The sequence below is a fragment of the Chamaea fasciata genome, unplaced genomic scaffold, assembly GCF_029207755.1.
Source record: "Chamaea fasciata isolate MVZ Bird 193981 ecotype frontalis unplaced genomic scaffold, bChaFas1.0.hap1 SCAF_20, whole genome shotgun sequence".
NCBI classification, from domain to species: domain Eukaryota; kingdom Metazoa; phylum Chordata; class Aves; order Passeriformes; family Sylviidae; genus Chamaea; species Chamaea fasciata.
Window position 1 is genome coordinate 652,916 of NW_027094105.1, and position 24,792 is coordinate 677,707.

Consider the following 24,792-nt stretch of genomic DNA (forward strand, 5'->3'; position numbering starts at 1 on the left):
CACTTACCCACGTGATTGGCTCCGCGTCTTAACTCCGCCCAGCGCCCTGGCCAATGACACGGGCGCATTCGTGGCCCAAGGGGATTGGCTGCGGCGCCCTGCTCGGACCCGAAGCTGCCCTGGTGTTCCCACGCCCGCGGACTCGTTTCCTTCCCTTCTCTAAGGAGCTGGGCTGGTCCGCTTGGTGTCTCTTAGGCCCATCTATCTGTTCAGCTTACAGACCAGCTGAGGCTGTCACAGGAATGAATCCTACAGCTGAATGCAAGCACAGACGAAAAAATTCTGAGCTCTAGGAACAGCACAGGAATTTGGTCTTGACAGTCTCCGGATCAGTTTCTGACACCGTCACACTGAACACATGCCCACGTTATTTCCCACTGGGAACCAACCCTGTGAGTAGGGCGCAGCCTGGCGACCCCTGGGGGTGGGTCTGTTTCTCCTCACTGAGATTGTTGTGTCTGTGGGATGGGGCACTGACCCTGCGGGCTAGGCTGAGGACAACAGCTCATTTCACAGGTGGCTCCCCCAGCCACCATCACTCACTTCCTGGGGCCTGCCAGGCTTCCCAGGACCAGTCAGGCTTCCAGGGGCATCCAGGCTTGCCAGGACATCCAGGCTTCCTGGGGCCCAGCACAGAAACAGAGAGCTTTAAATAAACGTTTTTGCAGAGGCAACGTCCCATGGGGTGGGAAGGGAGGATGAAACCCCAGGAATTGCTTTGGCCTCTGGAGCAGCCCTAATGATCCAGAGCAAGTCTTGGTCTGGAATCTGGGTCTGGTACCCCGCTGCCAGGGAGGCTGATCACACCCACCCGGGACAGTTTCCAGCTGTATGCAACTATTCATTCACATGCATTATCCAGAGACCTTTGCATTTCGAGGTTGTTGTTATTTTGATCTTCACACCCTTTGGAAAAAGTGAGTTCAATTAAGTCTCATCATTAGGAATTTGCATAAGGTCACTTCGAGGCTTCATACATTTCCTCTGGTTCAGATCTCAGTGCTCTTGGTGTTTCCCCTCCTCACGTATAACCCCATTGCTGCAGGGCATTCCAAGTAAATAATCCACCACCAGTTTCCTCTCTTCAGCACCAAGCATCGAATTTTTCATTCAGGCTAAATGAAGCTTCAACTGCTCTGTACAGCAGCAGCCCAGTTAAAGATACATCATCACTTGCAGAGAGGGTAGCTTTTCCCTCAGTTAAAAAAAAGAAAAAAATTTATTTTAATAAGAAAACATATTAATTTGGACTCTATTAGTGGGAGGAAAGAATTAGTTGCATTTGGCAGCACAAGTGCAAGCAATGAACCAATTCTTACATATTCTCTGGGAAATTCATTTGCAAAGCACGAAGAGCCCTTTTCACTCAGAATAATGGAGAAACACCCTTGGAAGCTATGAGCTGTGCTCAGCCACGGCAGAGTTGTGGTGAGGGGCACATGAGCTCCGCACTGCTCCACACGCTGTGGTGTCTGGACACAGGGATAAGCATCCACCTAACTTTGAGCTGAAGCTCAAATTTCAGCTAATCAGATTTTGAACTGCCAGGAGGGTCCAAACTGAATGGGTATCGCCAGGGTAAGGCTGATCCCCCAGCCTTAGGGGGGATCAGCCTTAATCAGCCCCAAGGCTGGAGCTTCATCTCCAGAGCCAGGAGCAGGCAGTGCTGGAGCAGGGGGGCTCCTGGAGAGCCCTACGGGAACCGGCCACTGTTGTCCCGAGTAAATAATCCACCACCAGTTTCCTCTCTTCAGCACCAAGCATCGAATTTTTCACTCAGGCTAAATGAAGCTTCAACGGCTCTGTACAGCAGCAGCCCAGTTAAAGATACATCATCACTTGCAGAGAGGGTAGCTTTCCCCTCAAAAAAAAAAGAAAAAAAAAAAAGAAAAAAAAAGAAAAAAAGTAATTATTTTAATAAGAAAACATGCCAGAGCTGGGCACCGGAGGCTGGGAACACACTGGCCAGAGTGCCCTGAGCTCTGGGCTCGCAGGACTCTGGCCAGCACAAGCCTGTACTGACCCAGAGCAGACAGAGCCCTCCTGCTCCCTCCCTCCCCGCACATCTGGGCAGCTGGAGAGCGAGACAGACTGGGGAGCTGAGCTGGGATAAAATTAACCATCTGGTTTTGACAGGCCCGCTTCAACTGGGATCAGTTCCCTCATCCTGCAGCCCTGCAGTTAAACGAGCACTTGTGCAGGGACGAGTGGGGTAAGAGGAGGGGCTGGGGCAGGGAGCAGAGGCCCGGCTCCATCCGGCTGCACTGGCTGCCGGCACTGACTTAAAAGTCTCATGAAATCCTGGCAGAAACATCCCGGTCCCATTTCCAACAGACCCTCAGGGACCATCCAGTGTCTGTTCTTCTGGCTCTCCTTTGCAAATGGCTTATAGGAGCTGAGCCCACCGAGACCATTCACACTCCTAATTGCACCCATAAACATCACTGCACCATCACTGCACCCTGGGGACAGGTGAATCTTGTCCTTAAGTTTTCAAAACCTTTCATGTTTTTCCAAAAGGGTGTTTTCAACGTTAAAACACAATAATGCCTCAAACTAGTGGGGATCTTCCCACCTAACCTTTTCCCTCTCTTTATTCCATGTCCTCTACTGCCACAGCTATCTCTGTCCTGCTAAGCAACCGGCTCTGTACGCATGGATGACTCTTTGCAACTGAAAAAATAACTTGGCTGATGCAGCTTAGGTAGGAGAATCTGAGTGTGTGCATTCCTTCCGCGGCAGGCCCCAGGAAAAGAACACCCTGCCACTTCCAAACTTGGGAGGTCTTTGAGAGCTTGGCAGCGGTCCCCCGGGAGGCCCGTCATTAGCCATTTCAAACTGCCCGGAGTGCAGCGCTGAATGGGAGCGCCGGACAAAGCCGCGCCGACCTATCAGTCAGGAACGGCTCCCGGGCCTGGCAGGGGCTGTTAACAGTAACAATGATGACAATGTAGCTGGGATTTTCAGGGGTGGGGACTTCAAAGAAGCCCTAAAGAGGTATTTTTCATTAAGGAGTAAGAAAGCAGCTGAGTATTGTTTTTGGCATTAAAGCTGAATATGAATGTTTCTGCGGTAAGTCACAGATCAGCAACAGCATAAATTGGCACTGATTTAAATATGTATGAGCTACCTTTCTGTGTTTCTCCCATTCGGTCGGGCCCGCAGAACCTGGGCGAACCAGCAGGCCTTCGACTTTCTTCACAGACCCTGGGATGCTCCGGTGCTTATGAACACCAAGGAGCAGCCAGCAAGCCCCTTAACAGTGACTGTGAGGTGCCACTGCTGTGACCACACGTTGATACCACACTGGGGTGCCAGGTCAGGGCTCCAGCCTGAGACCTGGCCACCCGCAGCCTCCCCCCAGCTCAACCCGGGACCGAGCCTGGGTCTCTCTGGGCAGGAATCACAGACACTGTGGCTGCAGGCAGGAGATAGGAGGGGCTGCTGGTCCGGAGGGACTTTTCTGCCTTTAAACTCCAAATCTGTGTTTCCGTGGGGGCGAAAAGGAAGATGATCATAAAGAGAAGTATCAGAGGGATACCACAAAAGACTCCTTTGGCAGCAAGTCCTTCTTGTAATGGTGAGGATTAATTGATTACTCTGCTGTTTCTGCATGGACCATGATGATGGCCTGAGAACAAGAGTGGACTGATAACAGCCTCGAGTTGTGCCAGGGAGTTTCAGATTAGGTATCAGACAGAATGGTCAGGCATCGGAACGGGCTGTCCAGTCTAGAGGGATTTAAGAGCTGTGTGGATGTGGCACCTGGGGACACGGTGGCCTTGGCAGTGCTGGGGGAATGGTTGGATTTGATGATCTTGGAGGACTTCTCCAACTTTAATTATTCTGTGATTCCATGATAAAACCATTAGAAGCGTATTCTGTCAGCAGCCATGGCTTGTCCTTGCCAGCCTGGCTGAGGTGACCGAAAGGCTCCCCAGAGCCAGACTCCACACCCTCCTCTCAAGTGACCTGTTGGCTTTCCCAGGCTGGGTTTAGGAGCCCTGTGCAGCTCAGGAGCTCCACTGCACTGGAACCACCTGTGGTTTGTGTCCCTTTGAGCCGAGCCCAGGGCCAGCATTTCCCCCCAAGAGCCCAAGTCCAGAGGTATCACATCCAGCCAGCAGGGAGAAAGTGCCCGCAGGGTTTGTGGCACAGACTGACTTTCACACCTCGCTGGCCGCACAGAAGAAACCCAATCTAAACTGCGTAACTTTGCATAACCGATTATTTTCACTGGGGTAACCTGAGCCCGCCAGTAAATGCCAGTAAATGTGGCTGATCCAGGGAAGGCCCCGCTCAGGGGAGGAACGGCCCCACAGCCGCGGGCAGCCGGAGCTGGCCAGGCCGAGGAACGCTGGTCCTGCCTGTGCGTGGGTTTGGTCCTGGGAGCTGAGGCTCAACCCTTTGCCACAGGGCACTCATTGTCTGCACGGAGGGAAGCACAAACAACTTCTGAGTGCCCAACTCCTTCGCACAGTCGATGACTGGAGTGTGCAAAGTCACGCTGAGGGACGCAGGACAGCGAGGCAGGCCAGGGGGCAAGAGCTGTCTAGCTTTACTTGATGTCTTCTTAACTTTCTTTTCCACTGTGTTCCAGATATTTTGAGAGGCTTCAGCTTTCAGGCTGACTCCCCAGTGATCTATTATCCCTGCACATTGATCACTCCATGCTGTCACTATTCACTTAACCTTGTTTGTAGGGAACCATATACCTCCTCTGTCTCCTCTGTCACCAACTTCCTTCTTTCCAAGCATCAGCTCATTTCTTCCTGCCAGGACCAAGCTCAGTGATCTCCCCTTCTTTAAAGTCCATGAAATTAGACTGTCAAATTAAAACCCCAACAGCTGGAGAGGTTGCTGGTCCACCCACACCTCTGCAGGGCACCCTACCAGGATTTGGCTTCTGGAGATGGAACAGTCCATACCATCAGTACACCTGAGATGTATCTTGTTCCTGAGATCCCTTGTGACTACAAGGCATAATCCAGCTGTGGATGGGAACTCCCATTTCGACCAGATCAGTCTCAACATCTGGCTGCACATGTGCCCCCTCCCCAGGCATAAGCTGCAAACGTGAGGGGTGGACAAGTAGGCAGGGGACAAGGGCTGTGGGACCACCCTCCTGGCTGCAGGACACCTTTAACCACAGCATTTTAACGTGCTGTAAGAAAAATAAACCAGCCTGTGCTCACCTCAGATATCAGCCTCTCTCCCACTTCACTAAAATGCCTCAGCAGGGGCAGGTCTCCCAGAAACCATCAAGAGAAAAGCTGAGGTGGGAATGGGCATAGAGAAGCTTTTGGGCATGAGACAAAACCGGGCTTTCAGCTGCATCCTGTCCCAGCACCTCTATGAATAAAGGGCTGATCAACTCAGACTGTGTGTCTTAAATTAGGACAAGAAAATCACCCAAATCCCTTTATCCAGAGAAGAGATAATGACTCACAAGGAGCGTGCCCTCAATGTTACATTTTCCACCTTTGCCAAAACTCCTACACTGCCATTTCTCCCTCTAAGCTTGCTCAGCCAGATCCTACCTTGGGCTTAGCTGCATTTCATCACAATAGCTGCAAAATATCCTCTTCATCAAGACTGATGCAACACATGAATTGAGAAACTCATTTAAAGGCTTTCTGTCTCTGTTTTCACCATGATACTGCCGTGGCTGTCCTTGTTTCTGTGTCCCTGTTTCTATGCAGTCCTTGGATGAGAGGGTTTGCAGAAACACAAAACGGTCTCTTCCATCCAGCCACTCATTCAGACCAGATGCACCTTGTGGGGACAAGGCCTTTCTTCCTGGAAAGGCCAAAGAACCCCATGGAAGTTGCTGACCATCATCACCAGTTGGAAATGCCTTTGCAGCAGTAGGTGCTGAAGACAGCGCTGCGCCACATCTCACTGGGACCCACAGACACACAGTTTTGGCACCGGGAGTCACCTTGTCCAATTAATGCCACGAATAACAGATACAGGCTGGTTTATGCCACAGGAAGTGACACAGTTTAATGCCTAAAGGTCTTCAGATAAACGCTGCTGAGCAATTATAGGTTTGGCAAACTCTACACAGAAACCAAGTATGTGCAGCTCCAAACACACCTGGAGATCCCACATTCCTCTTCTGAAGGAACAAATGTCTGCTGCTGGCACTGCTGTGGACCTGGGATGGCTGCAGAGCTGTGCAGTCCCCATGAAGCACGTAGTAGGAGTTAGTGGCATTTGCAACCATGGGACAATGGTTTTGTGCAGGAAAAGCAGGAAAACATTGCCCTGATAATCACAGCTCTGGAGCCCCTCTGCTCTGGAGCCAGGCTGGGAGACCTGAGGATGTTCAGCCTGGAGAAGGCTCCAGAGAGACCTTAGAGCCCCTTCTCTAGGGCCTAAAGTGGTTCCAGAAGAGCTGGAGAGGGACTTGGGACAAGGGCTGGACAGACAGGACACAGGGAATGGCTTCCCACTGCCAGAGGGCAGGGACAGGTGGGATATTGGGAAGGAGTTGTTCCCCGGGAGGGTGGGCACTGGGAGGCACAGGGTGCCTGTTATGTGCGGTCATAGGTTGGAGACGTCCTCTTGATCCTCGAGTCCTCTTGATCATAAGACAAACAGCCTGTTTTATTGTTTGAAACCTTCTAATATAGGGAGTTCAAAACTCCCGGATCTAGACAGATGACTGGTCTGGGTCTTAACACCGCCCAGCTCCCTGGCCAGTGATACATCTGCATTTGGAGTTGGAATGGGTTGGCTGAAGTCTCTGAGTTTAAATCTGTCCTATCATTGTTCACCTAGGGACTTGTTTATTGAACTAGGAGAGCCAGATTGGGTTTCTCACGATAGCCAGATTTATCCGTGCAGCTACAGACTATCAGTACTGTGACAGGTGCCCAGAGCAGCTGTGGCTGCCCCTGGATTCCTGGAAGTGTCCAAGGCCAGGCTGGACAGGTCTTGGAGCACCCTGGGATAGTGGGAAGTGTCCCTGCCCATGGAAGGGGGGTAGCACTGGATGATCTTTTAAGGTCCTTCCAACCCAAAGCATTCCATGATCTTTGTGCTGCTCTGGTGAGTCCCCACCCCCACCCAAACATTGGGAGCTGGCCAAGCCACCCTCACCATGACATACAAACAACATTATAAGGGCACCAATGTCAAAAAGGAGGAGAAACTACACAGTGCATAAAACATGGGAATTTTGACTTCTTGACACAGTCAGTACACTGAACTATGACCTGTTGGACTGGAAACCAACAGAACTTAAATCGGCTCAAAACCTCTTGTTTTCTCATGACATTTGAGAGAAACCACGGGGACAGTTTCCTCAGGACACATGGGAGTTAGAGCTGTGTCACTGCCTTCGCCAGAGAGTTTGTCGTTTTCCTAACGGTCACTCCATCACTGCTACCCGCTGACCCTTCATTACTTTCTCCTAGTGCACCAGCATCTCTGCCGACCAACACACTTCGTAGTCTGTCCAAACCCATGAGAGGAAGAAAAAGCCTTGTACGGGTTGTATAAAAGGACATTTACTCTGTACTACATTGTGTCTTCTTTTCTATGCTAGTCTAAATACAAGTGCTGTTTTCACTGCCAATCGTTGTTTGCTTGTGCTGTTTCCACTGGCTAAAACCAGCATTCTTCCAGCTAGTGTTTTCCTCCAGGAAAAACCACACATTCCTACCTTTCTTGCATTTAGCACAGGACAACAAAACTGGTTCCCAGGAATAAGGATGGCTTCCTCAAAAGAAAACACTTGCTGTCAGCTGAGGTTTGACCTCTAATGGCTAATTTGGCATCATCATTTTGAGCACTGGCATACATAACACTGTGAAAAATTAACAGCTTCCCCCCCTCCCTGCTGAAGTTTAATTTCCGCCTGCAGCTTTGCAAGTGAAAATAAAAGAACCGAAATAAATACCCAAACCGAAACCTTGGGTACAGTCTCTCACATACATCCACAAAGACAATCTCAAGACAAAGATCTGTAAGGGAAATTTCACTGAAAACCAAGCTGTTGCAGACACTGAGAAAGAAAGTCTGCAACATGAGACCGTCTTCCTTGAAGAAACACAGCTGATCCCAGCCCCGACTGCCACTGGGCTGTGTAAAACATAAACTTCACGCTAACCCTATGAAAACAGTCAACATGAGAGAGAGACAACAGTCTGCTCCGAGCTGCTGAAAGGGGAAAAAAACCTCTCAGGCTGTCATTCTCCCCTTGCTGTGACCTTCATGCTCCACTGAATTTCTGAAGATACTGAAATCTTGGCAGGGAAGTGTACAGTCTGTGGGAACCAGGCAGTGCCGGCCGGGCTCAGTGCTGACAATTAGGCCCAGTTGAGCCCTTTTTTGGGGGACTTTTGAGTTTTATGTGGCCAACAGCACAGGGCTAAGCCAATTCCAGGCTGGGAATTTTACAGAATTGGGGCTGTGTGCACTTACGTATCATGTTGCAGAGCCATCGCAGACACAGTGCTGCCCCCCTGCCTGGCAACCACGAGCTGGGGCTTGCTCAGTGTCTACTGGAATCTCCAGTGCCTGAAGGAGAGCAGGAGAGGCACTTGAGACAGGACACAAGGAATGGCTTCCCACTGCCAGAGAGCAGGATTAGATGGGATATTGGTAAAAAATTCTTCCTTGTGTGTGTGGGGAGGCCCTGGCACAGGTCATCCTGGCGCAGGATGTGGCTGCCCCTGGATCCCTGAAAATGTCCAAGGCCAGGTTGGACACTGGGGCTTAGAGCACCCTGGGATAGTGGATGGTGTCCCTGCCCATGGCAGGGGCATTGGAATTGGATGAGCTTTAATGTCCCTTCCGAACCAAAGCAGTCCCTGATCTTTTTGCTGCTTTGGGGTGTCCCCATCCCCTGCAGGTAGCAGTGACCGCTCACTGTGAGCTCTCATTACCGTTTGTAAACCATTAGAGGTTAGCAAATCAACATCTCAACCAGAGACTCAAAAGAAGCAGAATTTGCCATGACAAATTATCCCCGAGTCTGATGGTATTTAATGACTGCCGTGTAGAGCCACTCCACACAAAGAACTCCGTCCCCTCTCAGCGAGGCGCAGTGCCAGGGCGAGGAGCACTCGCCACTCAGCCAGCCCTGGGTAAGTACCTCTGGAGGGCAATTCGCTCCCTCAACAGTGTCTGTCGAGGCAGAATAATACCAGCTGTGCTTCCTGGCTGGAGCCTCTGCAGCACAGGCTGCAGATTACATCGGAATTGCCAAGCCCAGGATAAACAAAAAGATTAAGAGGGCCTCACCCTTTGTGTTGAACAATCGCACTCTGAAGCAAGAAATCACAGCCCACGTCGTCGTGGGCAGGCACCAGGCTGCGAGCCTGGGTTTGGGTGACTGGAGAGGAGTAAGCAGCTCACTCACACATCTGGGGAAACCACAGATGCTCTTAATCACAGGTTTTCCTGACCTGTAGGCGCTGACAAATTGCATCCTATGGATGAACCTTTTATTAAACCACAGAGGGTTTCCAAATGATACACTTTCTCAGCATTCCCAAGTCATTGAAATCCAGCACACGTGACCCTTCTTAATTCTTCATTTAGAGGGTGACACAGTGCTTTCCAAAGAGATTTCAGGGCTGAAAGGAAGTAAATGGGGATGTGATGTTGCATCCGTGGACAGCAACGCAAAAGCTGAACCAGGGGCTATGAGGACTGACATTTTTGAATTCTTTGATGATGTCTCAGCCCCATTGGAGCTGAAGATGCTTTTTGTCCTGAGTGACTTCCAAGGCCAACCCCTTACTGTCTGCTGGGGCAGAAACATCTCATGAAATACACAGTTTAAATCTTACTGGTTTTTCTCTGATCATGGGGAAGGAGGACTGGTATTTGAAAATGAATAAAATGACTGTTGCTCAGGCCAGGAAAGGTGACCACAAAGCAAAATTGCCCTGGTTCCACTTCGATGCCACACTGGAGCAAGAGATAGCTGCTCAGCTCACAAGTGAGTGAGAAAGATGATGCCTAGCAGTTCTCATCATTGTCTGGACAGACAGAGCAACCCACATAAAAGGAAGAAAAAAGCCTGCTGATCAGATTGGTGTGACAGAGGCTCATGAGAGACATGCACATTTTCAATCTAAACAACAGCTTGAGGGATCTATATTACTAATTATCAACTAATATTGCCAGAGTTCCCAGGCTGGCTTCAAAGGTTCTCGCAAGTGCCCCAAGTACAGGGTTTCCGTCTCATCATAAGGCCTTTTTCTTTGTCCCTGCTAGGATTGCTCCATCCTAGGCTCCCTCTGCATACATCAGCTTGCACATGATGAGCTTTGCAGCAATGAAATTCGTTACCTTAACCACAAAAAAACAGAAACATTTGCTGCAACTGCTAGAATGCTTTTGCACCTAATTAAAAAAAAAAAAAGGTGGTTTCCTCTCTTCCTCCCCGCTCCTCCCCACCTACTCCTAATTCCATGCTGACACCTTTGTAAAGGCTGGGGTGGGTAGCTTGGAAACTGAAAGAGTAGGGAAGGGGGGACAAAAAAAGTAGAAAAATGTATCAGATCTCCAGACAATGAAATTGAGCAGCTATCTCTCACATCCTGCAGTGCTCTGGCTGAGGTCATAAGTTAAACAGGACATCAGAATAGGTGATGTAATTTGCTTATTTAGGATCAGAGCATTCAGTGAAGTGCAAGAGACAACCTATTTGAATGTGCAGATAATCCCCCCATCAATGTGGGGCTGTTCAGATGCACAAACTGCAGCTGGAGCTTGGCGTTTTTTTCCCCCGCACATTTATTTTTGCAGGGGATATAACTGCAATCATTTTTCTTTGCAGGAAAGCCTTGAAACCTCACCTGGGATCAGCCTCCTGTTGCCTTAGGTATTGTTCAAGTGGGGGTCCCTGCCCCGGCCAGCTTAAAGGCTAAAAGGTCAAGTCAAACAGAGGGTGGGAAAGGAAAGAGAGGCCTGGGGGAGGTGGGGGTGGCACAGTGGCTCCGTGGGACCCAGACCCCCCAGCCCGCTCCCCCCTCGTACTCGAGCAAAGCCGCAGACCCAGAACTGAGCTGAGCAGCAGCTATACTTTTAAGTAAAGCCCAGCAGAGCTTTCCTGCAGAGGTACAGGCTCTCCTGGCTCCAAACCCAGCTGCAGATCCTCACACCAGTGAGGGTTTTACAGCAGTTAGAAACCTTTAACCACAAGGTTCTCCCAGATTCCAGGAGGAATTTCCTGGTGAGCCCAAACAACACTGCACACAGTTGTCCCTTCAAGCCATAGCGGCAAACCCTTGTGATATAAAGATGTAAAGCCAACAACTTGCAGTGTTTATCTCCTCAGTTTATCACCATCCAAGCTGGGATTCTTCCCTATCAGCAGCACTGCTCACCCCAAGCCTGCCAGCCCTGCAACTCCACTGCTCTGCTTTCATACCAGTGTTCTTTCATGGACACAAGTGGGCTGGGTCAGACACCTCAGCTATGGGAAATGAAATGCCCTGGGCCCTCGGGCTCACCAAGCAGTCAGTGACAAAGCCCTTGCACAGTGGCACGTCCAGAGGTGTAGCCCACACCTGCTTTGGGTGGACCTTCAATCACATGGCATGGAAAAGCAAGATGGCAAAAGTCACGCCAGTCATCCAGGTATGCCAAAACATGGCTATTCTCGAGAGTTTCTTTAAGAGACTGGAATGACATGGAGACATGGAGTTCATGTCCTGCGTCCCACCAGGCCATACCCAAGTGTCACCGCAGGACGTCCCAAACAGGGACAGCACCAGGAAAGGTGGGAGACAGACACTGCTGTGAATAGATAGATCTGGGAGAAGAGCTGAATTTCACCCCACTACAAAATGACCTAGCTGTCACCTATCTGTGCCCATGACTGAAGTCACCTTCTTTAGCAGGTTTGGGTGTTTTTTTCTTCTTTAACTGCTAGTTCTGTGTTAGAATCTCCTCCAAGCACAGCATCGCTGATCTCCAGGGTGAGTCAGGCTGTGAGCTGACCCTAAGGCTGCCCAAAACAACCCCCAGCGACTCCACAGAGATCTTCCTAACTACTGTAAGGGTTCAGAGTGTTGAATTGATCATGTCTGGACACCCCAAGCATTATTTCACACTGTCCCTTCCTGAAGGAAGTATTTCAGCTATCTGAAAAGAAGAAAAATACAAGAAACTCAAATGTGTGCAGAGATGACAGGCATGTGACGTTTGCATTTCAAATAGAAGGAATGGGTTTGTAACATTTTACAGCTATGAAATGTAGAAATTCTACAGGGTTTTTTTACATGTCACCAAAAGATGGAATTAATTTTATTTTCACTCAGCCCCACTAAAACGTTCCTTGCCAAAGGCAGCACCGGGCCCAGCTACAGCTACTGTGCAGGGGTGGCTTCACCAGGATCATCACCGAGTCCTTACAATGCAGCACTTGAGGAACACATGGAATGAAAAGGTCATTCCTGCACTGTCATTGACACCTTTGGCAGCAGTCCCATTCCTGGAGCCTTTAACTGCAGTGACCAAGATGAATCCCAGCACAAGTGGGAGCAGAAATGCTGAGCAGCCCCTGGATGACACTCCCTGTGCACTTGCTGCTCTGGGTCAGACAGAGGTAGCCAGCATTAGCCATTGTTTTAACAGAAGAAACAGCAGTGTTTTGGCAGGCTTACAAAGCAAGCCCATTCTTTACATCTGCGAAAGAGACCCTGTCCATCCCTGCTGAGGGAGTTGACAGAGGGAACATATTTTCCAGCAGTTTTGGGTACAACACTGAATCTGGACCTATTTTTACCATGTGCTCTGCACTACACACGTTAATTGTTACGACAACATTTGCTGCCATATTCACTCCAGTCATTTACAGAACAGAAGTCCAGGAGACAAAACAAGGCCCTGCTCCATGAGACAGAAGGAGCAGGCAGGATGCTACATTGCTTCCTGTGACACACAGCCAGGGCTGATGGCACAGATGACCCATCCCGTGCTGGTAGCTCAGGCCCAGCTCCATGCAAGAGAGGGAGGAGAGGGGCCCAGCTCATGGATCAGTATTGCCCATCCTCCTCCTCCTGCCTGGCAAGGACACAGCAGCACTCGGCTCTTTCTGGAGCCCTGATGGTGTGCCCACCATGCTCCCCCACTGCAGGGGCAGCCAGAACTCTCTGCCACCACTCTGTCACCCCTCAGCAAAGTGCTCTGCAAGGAGGGACAGAGCTCAGAGCAGTCTGGGAGCCTTGAAGTCTGTGACCCAGCCCCAGAGCAGCACAGACAAGGCTGGCAAGCACAGCTCAGCAGTTTCAGGATCCGGCCTCCGTCCTAATTAAGCCCAATTAGGTTTGCAAAGAATGAGGATGTTTTGGGAAGGATGTACAAAAGAACTGCTACGGTCTCTGCAGGCCGTGGAGGCCCAGAGCACCCTCCTGGAGGCAGAAATTGCCATTGTTGATGTGGGCTGTCAGTTTTCCGCAGTGCTGGAGATCATCCCGCTCCCTGTGCTGCCCACAGCTCCCCTTGCACAACCTCGGGAAGTGCAGCAGGGAGAGTTGGGATTCTTCTCCAGAGCATCAGCAGCACATCACCCAAACTTGTGCTGTCTGCAGAGACAGCTGAGCAAAATCAGCTCCAAAATGCCAATGCCTTAAATGAAGGTAAATATGATTCAGAACAGGGAAAAGTTTGACAAATCAGCATCTTCCCATGCTGAGGGGTATAAAACATGCAGCTGCTCCACCACCACAAGTTACTGGGAAGACATTTCTCCTGGAAGTAAGAGAACACTTAGTATATATTCCTGGCCAGATTGATTACTCCTTTTTATATTGGAAACTAAGACAGCATGTACTAAACCAATACAGCTAACCAGTTCCAGACCCCAGATCCTGGGTGAGGGGTCAGTTTTCCATCTGCTGCACAGTCTTGTGCATTTATTAGAGAGAACAGTTTCCTGCAGCATGGTTTAGTGTGTGTGTGTGTGCTTATTTTTGTGGTGTTTCAAGAACCATCAGGAGGAACAGTGCTATTTTATGGGATGTCAGGGAATTAGAGAATCCACAAGGTTTTTTAAAGGTTTGTTTAAAACAGCCAAGAAGCCAGCGTGCCACTATATATATATATGTATAAAAACTGCAATCTGTTCTGGGACAATAAAACCACAGGACTGAAGACAGTATCCCATAGCTGAATTACCCATTTATCCTGCAGTAAGATGAACCCCTATTCTGTGGATCTGACCCACAGGGAGTTTCGTCAGTCTCCTCTCACAGCCAACCTGCCCAGCTGGACAACTCTCATTTGCTCTCTAAGTTACAGATCCAGTTTCAACTTCTGACAGCAGATATAAACTGAGGGGCAGGACACGCTCTTTGGTGTGTCTGCTCCTACACCTTTTGTGCAATTCCACTGGGCTAGGACACCCTAGATCTCCGCCATGAGGCATCAAGCCAGACTCATTGGCTTGTTTATCATTAAGAAAAAGCTAATTTTCTAACCAACTTGCTTCTTTTTCTCTCTTTAAACACTGATAAGGTGAGAGATGCTGAAGTTCCCTATTGGTTTATATTGCAGTTTGGGAAGGGATAGGTTTTGGTGCGTTGCTGTAACAAATACAAGAGTGAAACTGGAAGAGAGTGATTTGAGCTAACACAATTAAAATTTATTCTTAACAGCAATCCACAGATATCCAGTGCCAAACATAATCTGGAGTCATCAACTAGCGTGGACATGAATTAACCTAATAGCTTCTGAAAAAAAAAGTCCTATGAAAAAATCTTCCTAATAAAGTAACTATGTGTTAACAGAATCACAGAACCATAATTAAACACGGTTTGTAATTAAAACAGCATGTGTCCTAGACAGAGAACACAGCAACAAAGAGAGTCTAACCATGACAGCTGATGCCAAAACTCATGCCAACTACCAAAAATCAGAAAAACAGGCAAGTTTCTAGCAAAGCTGCAGATGCAGAACCTATGATCCTCCGACTGACCCGCAGTACTGTGATGGACGTGACTGCACTCAGAACTCCTCACAGCTTTGCCAGGTGCTGCCAAAGTTTAAGCAGAACTCTTGGGAACCGAGAAGACACTGAGTGCAAGGCCCAGAACACTGAGGCAGCGCAGGGAGCGGTGAGCGAGCGGGAGCCGGGGCTCGAGCCAGCCTCGTCCTACCTGGCAGCGGCTGAAGATGTCACTCAGGGACACCTGCACGTTGAAATGCTTCAGCACCTGCAGCGCCTGTTCCTTCGCCTTCTCAGAGCAGTTCACAGAGAAACACCTTCCTTCTCCCACCTGGGAGCGCAGCTGCAAACCAGAAACACCAGTGAGGCCAAGCGTCAGGACATGTGAGGCTGTTCTAATACTCCTGTCTTGGTCTGAATTCTGAATAATGCTTGGATTTAGTATGTGTTTACAGTCTGAATTCTGGTCTGAGCACCACAATTGGTAACCTAACAGCCACTGCTGCAGGGTACAGGACTTGACTCTGACTCCTGAAGCACTGCATGATTTTGTGTGTATGAAACATCATGTAGGCTGGAGAAAGGGAGGTTCAGGAGGGACCTTCTCACTCTCTCCAGCTCCCTGACAGGAGGGTGCAGCCAGGGGGTTGGCCTCTTCTCCCAGCTAACAAGTGACAGAACAAGAGGAAATGGCCTCGAGACCCTCCAAGGGAGGTTTGATTGGATTTCAGGGAACATTTCTTCACAGAAAGGTGGTCAAGTATTGGAATGAGTTGTCTGGGGAGGTGTTGGAGTCATCTCTGGAAGCGTTCAAGAGTAATCTGGAGGTGGCACTTGGAGACATGATTTAGTGGGGACCATGGTGGTGGTGCTGGGTTAACAGCTGGACTTGATCATCCTAAAGGTCTTTTCCAACCTTAACAATTTCATGATTCTATTCTATAGAATATACCCAAACCCTGTCAACTCATAATTTGGTGAGGTGGTGTTGAGGGGGGCAGCAAAAGGAAACTGAATTCAGTCCCAGCTTTCTGATGAAACTTGGTCAGATTCCACAGAGTGTGCCAAAGCACAATGATGGAAACAATGTCCAGTGACCAATTCAACCTCCCTTATTGACACAAACGTTTCACCTGGAGTTCCTTGATGGCCAAGAAATTTGAAGGGGTTGATGTGGGGCAGTGCCTCAACGTTTGTTTCACACCCTGCAGAAAAGTCTGCATCTGGAAATGAGTACTGAGAAGTCCCAGACACATCTTCCTGACCATGCTAAGAACCCATAGGATCAGCTACACACCAGTAAAGGAACCTGGCAGAGCCATCCCATCCTTGTGGAGGGCATCCAAAGGCAAGGGAACTGAGGGAATGAGACATTTCCCAGTAGTATTTTACCTGGAAGCAGTTATTTTCCTTTTGCAATTCCTACACAGTGCTTTGAAGTTAGATTTCTACCAAACAAGATAATGCTGGATGCTGAATTCCCTATTCCACCAGCTGTAGGCTCAAGGAACCTGCAGGGTGGCTGCACTTGCCTCACAGTGTCTCATTACGGGAAGAGTTTTATTCCATACTCACATTTTCCACAGGAAATCAGCAAGCCCTATTCTGCAAATATTCTGACTGGCTGCCTGAGTAGCTGGGAGATTTTATACTGGCAATTTGTGACAAAGAAGTCCTGTACCCTGGCTCACGTGAGCACAACTCTGGCTCACCCAGAACAGTTTCACTCTTCCAAATGGATTTTTGTGCAGTGAAAAATTGCAAAGGACCTGCAGCAGGACATCACAGCATTGCAAGCACTGACTTGGCAGGTTCAGCGCTGCATTTTGAAGCGTGTCTGTGAACAGCTCTGAACAGCTGGTGCTGAGGGCAAGGTTGGGCTTTGCTCTGGCTTTTCTCTTTATCTGTAACAACACAAAACCTCTCCAGCTTCCACCAGATCCATGCTTGGGGCCCTCCAATCTCTCCCTTCCAAGCCTGAAGAAATGTCCCTGAGGGCTGAAACTCTCTCAGTGTGGAGCTAGCCAGCAAGCAAGAATCTCTGGAATAAAAAGCACAGGAATTGAGCTGCCTTTCACCTGCCAGTGAGGCCAGACAGAAACACACTGTTCTGGATTGCTTGGCTTGACTTCCACCCCCGCCCCCAATGGAGAGAAATTCTCTCCCCCACTGATGCAGGACTGAGAATAAGTATAAAAAAGCATTACACCCTGAGCCTTGGTGGTTGAGAGCAGCAAACCTCTGAAGACCCTAAATGTAGCTTTTAGTGGAGAAAACATGAAAAAGTCAAGCCAGCTGTTGTATTCATGTCTGACTTTTCCCCTTCTCTCCCCTGCACACCCCAGACCACACAATGATCAGTGCCAGAAACAGGCCAGCAACTCGTAACACTCACAGTCTGATATGGGAATCCAGAGGTCAAAATGACTCTTCCTTCCTGTCGGGCAATCTGGAAAAAACAGTAAAAATCCAAATGAACAGGGGCTGAAGTTACACTGAGTTCAAGCCTTACTTGCAGTCACAGAAGAGAGAAGGCGAACTGGAGATATCAAGTGTTTCTCTCAGTGTCAATCCACACCTGGCCAAGAGTTCCTGACAGCAACAGCAGCTCAAGGTATGGCTCACCCCTCATCCCCTCCCTGCCAATCCCTGCCTCGTCTCCCCACGTGCTGGAACAAGCTGCTGGTGCATCTGTACTACAGATGGCCCAGGGAACCATTCCACCTTGAAACAATCCTATCCAAAACCAGTATTTTATTTTTTTCCCTTAACTAAGACTATTTCTATTTCCCCAGTCTGGGTTACAAAGAAGGAAACAGTTCTGCTGCACAGGGGAAAAAGTAAAAAAAAAACCTGAGCAGGAAATTCCAGAAAAAAATGTACCATGAAAGGTGTCTGCAAACTTCATACCCTTTACAAAAAATGCTCCTTAGAGAAGGAGGGTGTTATTGTCCTGGCAACCCAACACACAGGAATTATGCACCTTTCCAGGCTGCATCTCCTGTACAGTTCATCACCTCCTGACTTGCAATCCTGAGCTTTTGCAATCCTGAGCTTTTGTCAGAGATCTGGCCCTTCAAGTGGAAGGTCTGTGCTGAGTTACGAAGGAACTCATCACCTGCCCCGTTGACCCTCACATAGGGCTGGGGACACTGCAGAAGGATCAGTGCCAAAGGGAGACACTAAATCTGGAGCAAGGGTGGAAGTGTGACTGACCTTCCTTCATATGACTGAATGACCCTCCTCCCTCCCACCCTTCACCCTCCTGGAGGAAGGACAGAGCCTCATGGCTGCAGCAATAGAAGGTTTCCCAAGGATTCCCATGTGAACCAGGACTCAGCTCTGATCCTGCTGACACGAGATCAGTGCTTTGAAGTAGGCACGAGGTTATTTCTCTCCTCTAGCTTGGATTCTGTTGGAAGCCCTCATGTTTTTCACAGACTCCAGATGTGTGTCATGGAGGTCTCTCAGCTGGTTCAGAGTGCAGTAGCTCTCCCTGGATCCCTCTCTACCCTTGGCAGGAAGATACATCTGGGATCACAGTCCTGCTGCACTTCCCAGAGAGAAATCAGCAAGCACAGCCAGGGAACACAAGACAAACCAACCACGACTTTTAAGCTCTGTCTTAGGTAGTCATTCTCTTAAGATTCACGGGACCTATGGCAACAGGAAACAAGGGGGTGAAGGTTCTGAAGGCCCTGTGCAGGCAGCTAAACAACCTGTGTTTTCCTTTTTTCCTCTTCCTGAGCTTTCAGGTATCTGCTTCTCTCCTTTAGTTGTGAAGTCACTCTTTGGCTGAAAGCTCTGCAATGAGAAAGCAATTGGCAACAACTTCTAAAGCATCTTTCTACAGGCAAAATTACTGGATTTCTTTCAAAACCAACCCCCTCTCTCTCAATAAAGAAATAACCTCTAAGAACAGGAGCCTTGAAGGGGCAGCACAGACACCCTATCCTGCTGAGCAGCCGCCACAGCACCCTTGTGGCACATGAGTGAGGGAAGTCTGCTAAGGCAACAGCAAAAGGTCACCACAGGGATTTGCCAACAAGGGAAAAGGGATGTGAAATTCCTCCAGACTCATATTTGCTTCAGGGTAAGTCTGAGGATTTCACAGCTGAACACTCCATTCTGACTTTCTGCACCCAGGGTTAATTAGTTCAAGCTTGATAAATCCCCCTATCTAAATGGCTTTGCAGAGACAGGCAAAGAACATCAAATAAAAAAGAGAATAACTAACTTTCTTTCAATAACTCTTCCAAACATGTTTTTCTGCCTCTGGAACAATGACGAGGAGAAGCACACAGAGCCAGAAAAGCCATGTGATAGCACACATCTGACTGAGATCCCAGAGGGTACGTGCTGGAGAAAAGGGCACAATTCCTTCTTTTCCTCCAGAAGCAACAAGGGAAAGCAGCACTGGGACCGTGGGGGGCATGTGTGGTCAGGGATGCAAACGAGAGGAAAAGAACACCCAAGGCAGCATTTTGGCATGGGTGTCAGGGACCTGTGCTCCAGCCCACGTGCTGCAGAGAGGGCACTGGCCTCAGTTTCACAATCTATTACAAAGATAATATCAACTTCCTCTGGAAAAGACTCAGACCTTCTGGATAGAAGGCACTCCCTAATCTGTTGGTACTGCTGATTAGCCCTTAACGTGCCTGTCTGTTCAGCCAACTTCCATCCTGCAGAAATGAATGAACCCACAGGAATTACTGTCAGAGAGACCTTAGAAGGGCAACGACTAAGAAGAGAGGGCAGAGAGAGAGCCCCGTTTTTTCCAAGCCAGCACCAGCAGCAGGATAATTCATGACAACCTAAAGCGTCCTGAACCAAGGCCAAAGGAGGTTCCAAAAAACAGCAGCACAAAGCTGTGGATTTGTAAGTAAAACTTTGCCAGGTCTGTGCAAGACACATGTTGGGCAATGCCACACGTCCTTGAAGAGCCAAACTGCAGTCCAGGAAAAGCTGTGTTCCCCTTGCAGTGATCCTGAGCCTGGGCCAGCAAAGCCCCGCTTCAGATCAAAAGGGAGTGGACAGAAAGTGTCTGCCCAAGGATTTGTGCTGGGAAAGCTCCCAGACAAGGATCTACTAGAGAAGGGGATCACAAAACCCAGTCCAAACCCAGAGCCCCTCCCTGTAACCCCAGGCTCTTTTTTAAAATAGACAGTAAACCAAGGGCTTAACAGCTCTGAGCACCCTCAGTCCAGCCCTCCCAGTATTGCAACGTAAACTCCTCTTCAGCATTCCTGAAAAGTATAAATTGCACAGAATTATCACAGGGTTTTGTAACATGGCCTTAAGTGTCACACCAAAACCATCCACCCAGTTTTGTTTCTCTGTGCAGACCCATTTGTATCAAGGTCTCCAATGAAAAACCTTCTCCTCCTGCTGACCAAACATCAAAAGCCAAGTCTTGCTCTTAAACGCAACACAGCTCTTCATCTGCCATCTGTGAATTTAGCTCCCCACTAGACTAAAAAGACTAGCAAACCTGGAGAATGCCATCTACATCAAAAATATGGAAAAAGTCACTCAAAGCTGAGACAAGATCCAAGATTAGATTGCCCCATTAGGTGAAGATCTGCTCACTGCAGGATTAAAATCCCCTTTGTGTGACCTGGCTCCAAATCAGTCTAGGGCAATTTAGATCTGGGTGCACAATGCTCTGTCTGGCTCCTGAGATCCATCCAGCCTGGTCCTCCTCTGCGACTCACTGGTTCACCTGGAGGTTTGGAGTGTAGGTGTAACCTTGCAAGGGAATCTTCCACAGCATGGGAGCCTCAGGAAGCCAGTTTTACCTGCCTTCTGGTTATTAGCATACTTCAAAAGATACTAGGTTTGCCTTAGCATCAGATTATCTTTAGAGATGAGGATGATTTTGAAGACTAAGAGCAAAGTCCATTAAAAAAAAACAAAATAAAGCTGCTTCAGTTGAGTTCTGGGTTGGTTTGAGATTCCACTGGGTCTCTTATTAGAAACCTAAGAGACTACCAACATTTTCTTCAAAACTTTTGCTCTGCCCCTGAGGTACAACATTGCAGGATCTACTGCAGTCCCTCAGGCTGCTGGGTGATCCTGTAAGGTTGGTATGAGAAGGATCCCACTGCTTTGCCTGATTCTGCAAAATTGCAAAAAAAAATAGCAACATCCACTTTTTCATCTCCTTCCAGTTACCTAGAAAACTCAAAAGACAGGTTTAAGATTCTCTGCAAAGAGAAGACAAGATGGAATCACAGAATAGTTTGGTTTAGAATGGATCTTTAAAAGCTGATCTTGTTCCAGCTCCTCTGCAGTGTGCAGGGACATCTTCAACTAGGTCAGGATGCTCAGAGCCTCCATCCAACCTGACCTGGAATTTTCCAGGGATGGGGCATGAAAGACCTGGGTAGCAACACAACAGGCACAGGGCACAATTTTAAGTAAAGAAACTTGTATTAATTGCAAATAACATGTTGCTTATAGGAATAAGTGCAAAGGCAAGGGGTGAATCACCCAAAACCAGCACCCGCACACACAAAACCTGCTGCATCCCAGAGATGGAATCTCTACATTCTCTACCCCATGGATTGCCTGGAGCTGGAGTCAGAGTCCCTGAGGAGGAATGGCTGGATGGACACAGCCCTTCTTCAGAGAGGCCACACAGCAGCGAGGCTTGGGCCAGTCTGGGCCACTGTCCAAAGTCCTGCAAAGGTCCTGGCCAAGGTGCAGGACTGAGCAGTGCTGTCGGACAAGGACACGTTGGGGACAGCGCATGGTGGGTCCCCACCAGCTCTTAGTGCACGGGCTGCAAATAATGTCAGGTAAACAAGCTTGTCCAGCACATCTGGAACTAATTCCACCTCCAGCTGCAGACCTGCTGTGCCACACAGGTGTGTGCACGTGCTACAGCAGGTAGGACAGCAAGGTAATACGGGAAAACCAGCATGGCCACAGCACCAAGTGAGAGGGCTTAATAAAACCACCCCCACTGCCCTTCTGAGAGGCTGCTGTTCATGGACAGGAGGTAACATGCTTCTGTAAGGACAGCCTGTGAGTTCTTTGCTTTTCACACGAGGACAGGTTTAACCAGAGACATCTTCAGTATGAATTTCCGCTGTTTTTCCATTTTTAAAGATTTTCTGTACCTGCACTTATGACAGGCAACTTTAATCTGTCATTTCTCCAGTCAACTCCTAATTAAATGGCACCATTAAATCACAGACTGCAAGCTGGTAGCATCTCACCGCAGATAAACAGAACCACAGAATCACAGATTCATTAAGGCTGGGAAACACCTCCCAGGTCATCAAGTCCAACCACTCACCCAGCACTGCCAACTCCACCACTAAATCTGGTCAGCCAGAGGGTATCCAGTGGATCATAGTGCCAGAGGCCCTGCTCTCACACCTCTGCAGATCCGGCATGATAACCTCACCATGACAAGTCCAAGATAAAATATTTAGTCAATAACAACAGCACAACGTGAAGCAAAACACAGGACAAGGGAATGGGGGTTGCCAAACCAATTCCTGCCACATGTGCTAGCCTAAACAAAAAAATAAATAAAATCCATAACTGACCAAGCACGGCGGAGGAAGTTCTCAGGCTTTTAAGCTTGATTCCAAATAACAGACGGTGAAGGACCAGACCCATCTGCCCACCAACCCTTGAAGCTACTTTAATGAAGAAAAGAAATGAGAACAATAAGGAGGAAATGCCACGTGTTGCAGGAGTTCTTGGCACAAGTAGGAATGTAGTATGATAAATCATTTGAGTGAAAAGACTTTAATGAAGAGCAAACACTAATGCTGTACACTCGTAGGTGTTCCTAGACACCAACTTGAGACTGTGCTGGGACAACACCCAAACCATCTGTCTTGTACTTAGTGACCAGGATCCAAACCCTCTGCTGGCCTTTGCAATAACATTCCCAAGTTTTTGGGCGTAGGGTGGGCAACATTCAACTTTGATTCAATCAGGACCAGCCAGATATAAAACAGGGTGGGAGGAGTCTATTTTTATCTTTGATTATTCAAGCCCAGATCAAAGCCTCTGCAATACAGTAACACTCCAAGGGCTTTTGATAGTGAAAGGAAGTTTGTCCGGTCACTATAGAGAAAGCAATGTCAAACATCCTGTCCACGGCACGATAAGGGATGGGGATGAGAAGTGGATACAGGGCTCGGGGAGGCACTGAGAACCAGTTTGTTTAAATAACTTGTGCAAGTTTGGCAGGGAGGAGATATTAATTATTTCTGCAGAAGTTAGAGCCTGCCCCGGATTCAGGCCAAGCAGACATCTGAAGAGGAAACATCCTGCACACCAGGCCGGGTGATCCATGCATATTTGATAGCACACACTGTGTGGGCTGGATATCTGTTGACTCCCTCAAAGGCAGGGAGGCCCTCTGGGAGACCTGGACAAATCAGAGAGCTAGACAATCACCAACTCAATGAAGTTCAACAAGGAAAAATGCCAGACTCTGCACTTGGGATGGGGCCGCCCTGGATATACAAACAAACTGGGGAATGAGATGCTGGAGAGCAGCACCACAGGAGGAGACCTGGGGGTCCTGGTTGACAGAAAGTTGAATGTGAGCCAGCTGTGCCCTGGAGCCAGGAGGGACATGTATGTCCTGGGGGCATCAGGCCCAGCATCACAGGCTGGTCAAGGCTGTCCCGCTCTGCTCTGGGCTGGGGTGGCCTCACCTCGAGCTCTGAGGGCAGTTTTGGGCACCACAATATAAGAAAGATATTAGGCCATTAGAGAGTGTCCAAAGGAGGGCAAAGAAGATGGTGAAGGGCCTTGAGGGGAAGCTGTATGAGAAATGGCTGAGGACACTTCTGTTCAGCCTGGAGGAAAGGAGACTGAGGGGAGACCTCATTGCACCTACAACTTCCTGGTGAGGTGAAAAGGAGGGGGAGACACTGATCTCTGCTCTCTTCAACCAGGGACAGGACCTGAGGGAATGGCCTCAAACTGCGCCAGGGCAGGCTCAGGCTGCAGAGCAGGGAAAGATTCTTCCCCCAGAGGGTGCTGGGCACTGCCCAGGCTCCCCAGGGAATGGGCACAGCCCCGAGGCTGCCAGAGCTCCAGGAGCCTTTGGACAGCGCTGCCAGGGATGCCCAGGGTGGGATTGTTGGGGGGTCTGTGCAGGGACAGAAACTGTTCTCAGTGATCCTTGTGGGTCCTTTCCAGCTCAGGGAATCCTGTGATTCTGTGATCTGCACTCCTGGGATAGCAGAAATATGTCTGAAATGAAGCAGCATTTGTCTCTCATCTGGTGGGCAGAGGGGCAGAGTTGTTATGGGAGCCCTGAGCTCCCAGAACTCCCAATGAGCAATACTCATTGTTCCCTCTTCCTTTCCGAAAAATCACTGCAAGTTGTGGCTGATCACCTTTGAGTCACCTCACAAGACCAGCCAGGACGTTACATGGCCATTGATTAAGGACATTCTCCCTTCTGTATTGAAGAGCCATCTTTGGATTATGGTTCTACCCCACTGACCTAGACACACAGCAGACAAATACCTTCCCTGTAAGCCCAAACTGAAGTGCATCAGAAATCTGAGTGAATGTTGGCTCCTTTCACTGACTTTTGTCTTGATGCAAACAGCCTCTCCAAAGACACTTGGTCACATCTTTGGGAGTTGGAGATGATCTTTAAGGTCCCTTCCAAGCCAAACCAAACCATTCTGTGATTCTATGATCTTTACCCTCCACCTGTGTTCTTCTCACGACTTGAGCTACCCCAGCTCCCAATGACACAGACACATGTAAGAGTGAGATCACAGCTGTCTCTGCTCCTCTCCTCTCTCCTGGAAGTGCAGAACCAAGGCCATACACCACTGCCGGGACCAGTTGATTCCAGCTGCCAGAGCTCGGGGTAACCCAAAGAG

At 49.0% G+C, this 24,792-nt stretch overlaps 1 protein-coding gene across 5 annotated transcripts in view; it reads right to left on the reverse strand.

Annotated features, from left to right (window-relative positions):
* Positions 1-24,792, reverse strand: part of EXD3 (exonuclease 3'-5' domain containing 3) — a 260,922-nt gene that overhangs the window by 106,243 nt on the left and 129,887 nt on the right. For 4 of the 5 annotated variants that reach the window (XM_066201028.1, XM_066201025.1, XM_066201026.1 and 1 more), the window contains 2 exons: positions 17,310-17,363; positions 15,126-15,257 (listed from right to left, as the gene is read on the reverse strand). In XM_066201028.1, coding sequence (XP_066057125.1) covers positions 15,126-15,257; positions 17,310-17,363 — 186 coding nt within the window. Of the gene's footprint in view, positions 1-14,589; positions 15,002-15,125; positions 15,258-17,309; positions 17,364-24,792 lie in introns of those variants that run through there. The other variant, XM_066201029.1, reaches the window with a different exon arrangement.